Here is a 10,206-nt window from a genome sequence, read left to right on the forward strand (position 1 = left end):
TCATGACAAACCTGATTTAAAAATTAAATGTGTCAACGGAAGGGTTAAAGCTGATTTAATTATAATTGTGGTTATTTATTATAAAATCCAAAAAATTTTTTTATACAATATGTATAATACTATAAAAGTGCTATATAATAAAAACTACTATATACTATAATAATGTATAATTGTCATTACAATAAGTTTAATAAATTTTAAAACGTCAAAAAAATATTTTTAAACATAAACACTGATAAAAAACTTTTATTCAGTAACAAATTTAAAGTATTTGTTAAACTTAAAACGTCATCTAAACTATTCTCTCTAAGACTTGATTCAGATGTCCTCAACATCTGAAGCCGATGAATTAGTTGGAGTCCAATCAAAATTGGTATCACTTATTGCATCATCTGTAAGGTTTTTTTAGATTTAGTAACTTAATTCTTTATCGTCAAGATCCAAATGCTCTGAGTCAACAAAAACTGTTTCCATACCTGTCTCATTAGTAGAAGTAGTCTCCTTAGTAGTCTCCTTAGTAGTCTCCTTAGTAGTTTTATTTACTCCTTTTCTAGTATCATATTCATTTGGTTTGTCATTTGTTTCAATTTCCGTTGAGGGTTTTTCAGTCTTATTAGCGGAATGTATTTTATACTGATTAATTTCAGCTTCACAAATTACTTCATTATCAGAATCAGAATGCTTTTCATTCGAGTTTTTTCCATCATCTGATTCAGTTTCCACAAGTTTTCGTGATTTTAATTTTGATGTTTTTCTCTCTGGTCTTTTCATTTCTGCAATTTTTCTTCCCGCAAAAATATCAAATTTCAACATATCTGACAAAAACAATGTTTTTCCTTCTTTATTTGGTTTATAAATATGTTTCATCCAATATATATAATAATCTGGAAATCAAAGCTACATGTTATTTATGACAACTCAAAATTACAAATAAAACTTCTTATTACATTTTTATACCTTCACAAGCACCGTATTTTATTTCGTCCAATTTTGGGCATTTTAATTTACCCAATCTCTTCGTTTCTTTATTTAAGTCACGTAATTTACTTAGTTTCTTATTACTTTCATATCCAGTTTTTGTGCTAGTCGTTAATTCTTCAATACTGAAAACTAGCGTTAATATATTACTAGCACATTGACTGGGTGTTTTTGAATTATTTAGTAAATTACTGTACTGTTTTTCAGTGACCCACTGGTTTCTACCAATGTGTACCTAATATATAATATAGAAAATTTATAAATAAGGTCTTTAATAATTTATTAATAAAATTGGAGAAAATAATCCCTGGTAGAAAATTTTCTACGCGCCTGTGTATAAGCTATCAGGGCTTTTGTGAAAGACTAGATAAAACTAGACTAGATAAAATTAGATTAAACTTAGCTAGATCTAAACTTTACATGGGTATCTCAATAAAAATAAAAATTTTGTATACGTTAGAAGTTAGACACATCTACCTTGTGATCTAGTTAATTTTCTACCAAGAAAGCGCAAAATTATTTACCCTTCGGAAATCGTCTGAAGTACGCAAAATTCCAATTGCTGGATAATTCTGAGAGTAATCTAACCGTTCTCTTGAGTTTGAAAGTTGCTCTAACTTAGCTAAAAAAAAACAAAGTATTTTATTTTCAGGTATTATGTATTTCTTATATTTTTTAAAAAATGTAGTTGCTCTAAATGAATTTTTTAATATTTCTTTAAAAAAAAGTATTTTAAATATTGTAAAATATCGTAAGACGATTTCTACATAAGGTGCCAAGTGCCGTGTGTGCTTCAGACAAGAGAGGACACTCATATCCAGACAGTAAGGGTGAAGTCCCATGTAGCGGATTACGCGGATACGGAACGAGCGGATCGCCAATCACGGATCATTCTGATAGAATTCTTTCAAAGATTGCGTCGAAATGGTCTCGTGATTGGTGATCCGCTTGTTTCGCTTCCGCATAATTCGCTCCATGGGACTTTACCCTAAGAAAGTAAATTGATTACACAAGTATAACAGTAGCTTGGCGCATACACAGCATTTTGGAACCTTATATGTAAAAAGTCCTTAAATGAGAAAGATAAGAAAAAAAGGGGAACACTAATTCATATACATACATACATACATATAAATTTGTTTTAAATAAAAAGTACGAGAAAAAGTATTTACATTCATACTCCTTAGTAGACTCCTTAGTTTTTTGAATGAAACTAATTTGCAAACCGTCATTTAATTCACGAAGTTTTTTTATTTCCAATTCTTTTTCTTCTATTTGCTTTTTTAGTTCCTTTCTGGAGCTCTTTAATTTTTTGTTTTCATTTATTAATTCATCCCCTTCTGTTCGTAACTTAGAATTTTCTTTTATTAATTTTTCGAAAGCTTCTTTACATTCTGTGAGCGAATGAACCTTACTAATACATGTTATCTATAAAAATAAATAATCTATATAAATTTTTATTTAATAATTTTTATTAAATAATTACATTCTTTTTAAAAACCTTTATTTAATTATTTTATTAAAGGTTTAAAAGTTTAAAAGGTTTAAAAGGTAACGTACTCGCATAGGTATATGCCAACGCAAACACGTACAAAATAACGTTCCTCAAAAAATAAAAAAAATGAGTATTCTATTTTAATATAGTTATCGTATAAGCACACGTATACGCATAGGCCAACGTAAACGAAGACGTACACGCTCAAACACACGCAGATTCCAACGAAGAGAGACAAGGAAACATACACTCACTCCAACCTTCTCACGAATTGAGTTAATTTAAATTAAAAATTAATATTATAATAAATTAATTTAAAAGTAAATTGTTTTTATAGAAGAAAAAATACAGGAAAATCCAAGTAAAGAAGAAAATAAGAAAACAGAAGATTTAAATAAATCCCTAAGCGACAGAAAAAAAGATAGTGCGTCCCCAAATATAGAAATCGATGAAATAAAAAGATTAGTTAATAAAATAAAAATGTTTCTAAATAAACACGTTTTTAGAATGGCCCAAAAAAGCACATAGAAACGCCATTTAAAAAGGTGTTTAAAATTTGAAGTTAAAAGTTAGAAAAATTGAGCATAAGTTTGGAAACTATTTTAGTTAATAACAATAAAATAAACTAAAAGATTAATTTACGTTAAAAAAGGTAATTTACAAAAAATACATTTGTTTTGTTAGAAGAAGTTAATCTGGATAAAGCAAGTAAAGAAGAAATAAAAAGATCTGAAGATTTAAACAAATTACAACTTGAAGGTAAAGGAAATAGTGCGACTATTAAAAAAAAGGATTATTTAATAAAATAAAAGTCTCTCATTTTAAAATAATATTAAAATATATAAAAAAAAAGGTAAAATAATTCCAAAATTTATTACTAAAATGTCAAGTTATTCCGAAAAGAAAAAATTAATTATTTAATACTAAATTTATAAAATATAATCTTAATATAGAGTTGGAGGATGGGATGAATGAGGTATTAATTAGAGCACAAATGGAATATGAAAAAAACGCAGAAGAAAAGAAGATAGTAAACTTCCCTCAACAAAAAAATCTGGAAGCCAAAAAACGCTTCCAAGGAAAACTGATCAAAGGAAAATAATAAAAAGAAAAATAAGAAATAATTTTAAATAAAAAGAAACTTCTAATATTATTGTATTTGTGGAGCGTATTAATATAAAAAATAAAGTGAGATTAATGCCCATAGAAGTATGTTGAAGGAAGAGAGTGTGTGCAAGTTTATGAGTGTTTATGTGGGAATAGGTACTTTAAAGAGTTAAAAAAAAAGATAAACAAAATATTAAAAAAAAAGGTTAGATATTGATAGTCAAGATATTGAGAAGGAGAGCACGAAAATTTAAAAAACATAAAGAAAAGAAAATGAATTTCTGAAGAAATTGCTTACCAAGAGGCAGAAATTTACTGTTAATTTAAAGTTTGAATCGGGAAACAACCCCCCCCCCCGATCCCGAAGAAAGAAGCAAGAAGCGCAGAAGGCCGGAGAAGCATACGTGAGGAAATATAGAAGGACGGAAGCAACGAATATTTGCAATACAAGTGAATGATTGAATCCTGGAAATTAAAGCGAAACTAAAATACTATACAAATATAATTGAAATATAAACAAACAAATAAAGAAAAGAAAGGGTTAACAAAAAATGTTTCAATCTAATACGCGAGCGCGCGAAAAACAATAATACAAATGTGCACTAAATCTAAACAAACAAAAAAAAAGACTGAGTCACAGCAACGCGTGGCCGGACACAGCTAGTTAAACAATAAAAATTTATTATTATTAGACAAAGAAACGAAAATGTTTCTTTAATTTCACAAAAATTTTTGCATAAATTTAATTATATGTTTATGTAAAATGTCACAAAAAAGATTAGCTATTACTATAATAATTATATAAGTACTATAACTGCAACAAATATATATGTCCACACGCGGTTTCTGTATAGAATGCGTTACATGCACTATATAAATCTCGGAACGCAGCTAACTTCATATGACCAGGCATTCATTCTGACCGCGTGTGTACAAATTATAAAAAATATATTTTGATCATTTTTACCTTTGGAATAACTTTAGATCTGCTCAGCTTTTGGGACTCATTATCACACTTCTCCTTTTCGTTTCTCGTGTTTGTTTCTTCGGTTAGTGCTTTGACTAGATTGTCATCTTGCATGAATTTATTTTTTGTTTGTGCTAAATCTTCTGTTACTCTATATTTTTTGGGTGATGGCGGTGTATCAGTAATGTTTGACAAATCTAAATTTTCCTATAAAATATTTAAAACTTAAATTTTGTACAGAAGCTTAACTTTTCTATTATAGCCAAGGAATGAGTAGATTGATCGACAAACTGACACTATTTTATTGTAAATCACAGTCTCATAACATTTTGAACATAGGATTTGGTCTTTCTCAAGTGAATTAATCCATTAGAAAGATAAATTATTCGCAGGACAACAACTGTTCATAAACTCGTGCCAACGAATTCATAAAGGTTGTTGCGTCTCATTGTCAATAACAAACAAATTAATGCATAAAAAATCTTTCTGCCGCCTTTATCCATGCTTAACACTTTTAAATCACGTCTGTAACATCTTTTCAAAATATTTACTGACTTGACTGCTTTGTAATGTAATCATTTATACACTTGTTCGTTATTGACAGTATGAGACACAACTTTTATGAATTTGTTGGCACGAGTTTGTAAACAGTCGTTATCCTGCGAATAATTTATCTTGATAATGGATTAATTCACTTTAGAAGGATCAAATTCTATGGTCGAAATGTTGTAAGACTGTGATTCACAACACAAATAGTTTGTTGACTATTCATTTACTTATTCCTCGGCTATAATTACTAAGTTATCTCTTTTTTTGTTTTCTATTTATTATAGTTATACAATACTATATGAATTCACTCATTTACCTTATCTTTTAATGTAACTGCGTTCATTGGCAATAAATCACTCTTAAAGTTTGATAATTTATTACAGACTAGTTCCTCTTGTTCTTTTAATTGACAATTCATCTATTGATGAAAAATATATAATAAATAATTTATACAATATTTTTAAACAGAAACTAACAGAAAATTTGTGATATATAGGACACGACTAACCTGAAAAGTTTTTGAATGCTTTAACTGTTTTTTTGGGGACTCATTACCACACTTCTCCTTTTCGTTTCTCGTGTTTGTTTCTTTGGTTAGTGCTTTGACTAGATTGTCATCTTGCATGAATTTATTTTTTGTTTGTGCTAAATCTTCTGTTACTCTATATTTTTTGGGTGATGGCGGTGTATCAGTAATGTTTGACAAATCTAAATTTTCCTATAAAATATTTAAAACTTAAATTTTGTACAGAAGCTTAACTTTTCTATTATAACCAAGGAATGAGTAGATTGATCGACAAACTGACACTATTTTATTGTAAATCACAGTCTCATAACATTTTGAACATAGGATTTGGTCTTTCTCAAGTGAATTAATCTATTACAAAGATAAATTATTCGCAGGACAACAACTGTTCATAAACTCGTGCCAACGAATTCATAATGGTTGTTGCGTCTCATTGTCAATAACAAACAAATCAATGCATAAAAAATCTTTCTGCCGCCTTTATCCATGCTTGACACTTTTAAATCACGTCTGTAACATCTTTTCAAAATATATACTGATTTGACTGCTTTGTAATGTAATTATTTATACACTTGTTCGTTATTGACAGTATGAGACACAACTTTTATGAATTTGTTGGCACGAGCTTGTAAACAGTCGTTATCCTGCGAATAATTTATTTTGATAATGGATTAATTCACTTTAGAAGGATCAAATTCTGTGGTCGAAATGTTGTAAGACTGTGATTTACAACACAAATAGTTTGTTGACTATTCATTTACTTATTCCTTGGCTATAATTACTAAGTTATCTCATTTTTTGTTTTCTATTTATTATAGTTATACTATATGAATTCACTCATTTACCTTATCTTTTAATGTAACGTTTATTGGCAATAAATCACTCTTAAACTTTGATAATTTATTACAGACTAGTTCCTCTTGTTCTTTTAACTGACGATTCATCTATTGATGAAAAATATATAATAAATAATTTGTACAATATTTTTAAACAGAAATCTAACAGAAAATTTGTGATATATAGGACACGACTAACTTGAAAAGTTTTTGAACGCTTTAACTGTTTTTTTCCCTCGTTGTCAGATTTATCCGAAGCTGTCACAAGCAAATACGATGGTGAAGCACGAACACTTTTTGTTCTAATTATTTCTTTAAGTTCTTCATTTGAATCTAATATATAACACAAGCAACATGTATATATAAAAACAAAGAACAAAACCAGGCAAAGGCTATGGCTGCGTTCCGTTTCACGCATAATGCGCATAATGCATTGTTCATCTTTGTTGTTTATCTGATGTTAAATAAAGATGAAAGACGCATTATGCGCATTATGCGTGAAACGGAACGTGCAGCCTATTACGTTCCGTTTCACGCATGATACGCATGATATATTGTTCATCTTTGTTGTTTATCTAACGTACGATAAACGAGGATGAACGATGCATCATACGCATCATGCGTGAAACGGAACGTAACCAAAATCGAATAAAAGTTGTAATATTTATTATATATATACCTGATAGTAACAAAATCGTTGCTACATACGGTTCTTCGCCTACTGTTTCTTCCACTTGATACTTTAAAATTTTCTTGTGTGACTCTGGTTTAAAATTCTTGATGCAAGATGTGGGAATAATTTTTTTTTTGTCTTTATTTTTCCCAGATAACAATTTTATATAAGCGTACATTTTTATCTAAACAAAGAAATAATTTTTATCTAAATGTTTCTACTAAATACAAGTACAAAAGCGTCACCACACGTGTTTATAATCGTGTACCTTGCAAATATGTGAATACTGCGTATTAAGGCTATTCTACAATTGCGTAAGCGTAAGGTTGTAGGAGTAGGAGTAGTAGTAGTCATAAATGTTTTACAACGGATCAATCTACAATAGAGTAAAGATACGTTGTAAACTTGATTACAGCAACCGATCAGAGTGCAGTAAATTATGGCGGTGTGCGGCATGATGACGTGAACAGCACTCTGATTGGTTGGCTCTTACGTTCACATCTGTTGTAGTCGTGAAAGATGAAATTCAACCATCTTCCACAACACGCTCTACAACCGGAAGTACCGCTTTACAACGACGCCTTACACACTCTTACAACCACTTACGATCACGCTTACGCAATTGTAGAATAGCCTTTACGTGTCCCGGCCGCCACTCGATCCTTTCTGCAAATGTTCACTATCATGGCCGCGGCCACGAGCACATCACGTGATCATAGAGCATGCGTATGGGACTACAGAGCGTGCGCATAGTGTTCCGTCGCTTTTTCGGTATGACAGATTTCTTAACCTTAATTCGTCAACTTTAATAACGATTAGTATCTCGATCGCTTTTCTGATGCACGCTTATTCTTGTCAGATTTATTCGTTTTAAGCAAAATCGCGTCAAATACGCATAATTACATCGATATTTGAGGTGCGGGATCTAAATGAAACAATTACTTTTTTATAAATATATGTGAAAGTGAGCCTGATTGAAAAAGTAAAGTATATATTATATATTATACATTATCGGGTAAGTATATTTTAATAAAATCAACCCATATTTTTTGTAATTAAAGTAAAATAATAAAGTGTATAACATAAAATTTTAAGTGCATAATGTATTATGTACACATAATAATTACATTTTATAATTCTTTTTATATAAAAAATATATTATAACTAATAATTAATACATAATTAATACTCCAGCTATATTTTGATTAAAAGAAATAAAAATAAAATAACTATATATGTACATAATTTGAATTTTATTATTGCTAAATATGTTTTCAGATAATGAGTGATTCGTCATCATGTGATTCTAATTCTGATAATGATATAAATAATGCAGTTCCCAAAAAAGTAAAACGACGTTACAAAACAGGATTGTATAAAGATTATGAGACTCACTTCAGAGATAATTTATCTTGGGTTACTAGATCAAAGTGGGATTCTTTTACGAGTTATGAACATCAATTAGCTTTTGTGCCAGGTAAAAAATATTCTAATATATATGTCAAAATAATGTAACATTAAAATATTGAACCGTCGACATTATTGTAAAAAAAAACAGTTTAATATGGAGAGTAATGTATAAAATAAGTAATTTTTATTACTAATTTTTTTAGAAAGCAGTAATTTTTCTAACTTGAATAATGAGCAGAACCGTGATTGTTGTATTAGAAGTGAGAATAATTGTGACATGAGAATGAATAATAATGAAGCTAGTAGTAATAATTCCACAGCGATTCGCTCTCCAGAATATAAACCTGACTTAAATATTGAAGGTATGTACACGCTGTGGCCCTGATTTACAGTTTTTAAAATAAAGAATTTATATTTCGCACAGTTTGAAGTAGAAATCCTGTAACTTAGATTTTTCAAAGATTTGTAAAATGAAAAGTTTATTATATCTACTTTATTTAAAAAATCTTCTAACCTATAGAAACTTTATTTTCATTATCGAGGCATCCACGTAGATCTAATATTATATATAGCTAGTTTAACCAATTAAGTTCTACCCTAGTCTATATAGTATTATCTAATAATGTAGTCTTCCACAAAGACATTCCAATAGTTTCTATGGACGCCTATTTTCTACTAGTAAGGTACTCATTTCGATTATTGTCAGAATCAATAATGTATAATCAAGGCATTTATTGCGTTATAGATACATTTGAGTATAATGAAATTATTCATATAAACAATGAAGACGAGGACAAAGAAAATGAAGATGCCAGCAGTGTAGAAGACAATAGTGAAGATGATGACAAACATATGAGTGAGAGTAGTTCAAATGGCTATGATTCTGATAACAATGAATTTGATAGTGATGATTATGATGCGAATATCAGTGACGACGAGACTAATGGGTCATTTGATGATAATACTATAATGTTTGAGAAAACTAATTTAACTATTCGTGACATAATGACTTTGATAATGGGATTCTCAATTCGATTTAGACTGTCAGATTTAGGAAGACAAAAACTGATTGAGTTAATAAAATTAATTGCAGGACCCGAGTTCAAAGATATAAATATTTCAAAGTATAGATTACAACAAAGATTTGACCCACCAGACGATAAAATAAATTATCATTATTATTGTAATTCTTGCAACAAAGAAATTTTATATTCAATATCAAAATTAAATTTTAAGAATTATATAAAAACATGTTCAAAATGTGATACAAATAATAAAATAACGTTAAAATCTACAAACTATTTTACGTCTATTAATTTAACATATCAGTTAAAAATGTTATTTGAATCTCCCTACATTAAACAAGAAATTTTTAATTTTATTAACTCAGTGACAGTAAATCAGTGTAACGTTGATAGCACAAAGATTATGAGAGATGTTAATGACAGTAAATTATACAACAAAATTAACAATAGAAATACCTGTTACTTAACTTATAATATAAGTACCGATGGTGCACCACTGACAAACAGTGGAAAACGAGGCTTTTATCCACTTTCAGTACAACCAAATTTTGTATCACCTATCAGTAGATTTAAACAAATTCTACTATGTGGAATACTAACTTGTACAAAAGAACCTACAAGTGACATAGCTCAATTATTT

The 10,206-nt window shown here is 29.1% G+C and overlaps 2 protein-coding genes across 2 annotated transcripts; one reads left to right on the top strand and one right to left on the bottom strand.

Moving 5' to 3' along the window:
* Window positions 1-228: 228 nt before the first annotated feature.
* LOC118645108 (early endosome antigen 1-like) lies at window positions 229-7,806 on the bottom strand. Its single transcript, XM_036285550.1, has 12 exons — window positions 7,738-7,806; window positions 7,138-7,221; window positions 6,658-6,791; window positions 6,468-6,566; window positions 5,605-5,814; window positions 5,413-5,514; window positions 4,548-4,754; window positions 2,151-2,406; window positions 1,503-1,600; window positions 958-1,213; window positions 477-884; window positions 229-392 (listed from the first exon to the last, which is right to left on the bottom strand). The coding sequence occupies exons 4-12, from the start codon at window positions 6,564-6,566 to the stop codon at window positions 319-321; spliced, it is 1,710 nt and encodes a 569-aa protein (XP_036141443.1). The 5' UTR covers window positions 6,658-6,791; window positions 7,138-7,221; window positions 7,738-7,806; the 3' UTR covers window positions 229-318.
* LOC118645110 (MATH and LRR domain-containing protein PFE0570w-like) lies at window positions 7,806-10,200 on the top strand (the record flags this gene model as incomplete). The annotated part of the gene is made up of 4 exons (XM_036285557.1): window positions 7,806-8,146; window positions 8,410-8,608; window positions 8,745-8,903; window positions 9,287-10,200. Coding segments are annotated over exons 2-4 (1,269 nt in total), but the record flags the coding sequence as incomplete, so codon positions are not given.
* Between the last annotated feature and the right edge of the window lie 6 nt (window positions 10,201-10,206).

Source organism: Monomorium pharaonis, chromosome 1 (assembly GCF_013373865.1).
Source record: "Monomorium pharaonis isolate MP-MQ-018 chromosome 1, ASM1337386v2, whole genome shotgun sequence".
NCBI classification, from domain to species: domain Eukaryota; kingdom Metazoa; phylum Arthropoda; class Insecta; order Hymenoptera; family Formicidae; genus Monomorium; species Monomorium pharaonis.

Excerpts from the sequence above, each read along its gene's own strand:
- LOC118645108 (XM_036285550.1), bottom strand. The coding sequence starts at position 6,566 with ATGAATCGTCAGTTAAAAGAACAAGAGGAACTAGTCTGTAATAAATTA. Across the intron at positions 5,515-5,604 it reads AGCATTCAAAAACTTTTCAG|ATGAATTGTCAATTAAAAGA; the intron begins GTTAGTCGTGTC and ends TTTCATCAATAG. Across the intron at positions 1,214-1,502 it reads CTTCAGACGATTTCCGAAGG|GTACACATTGGTAGAAACCA; the intron begins GTAAATAATTTT and ends ATTATATATTAG.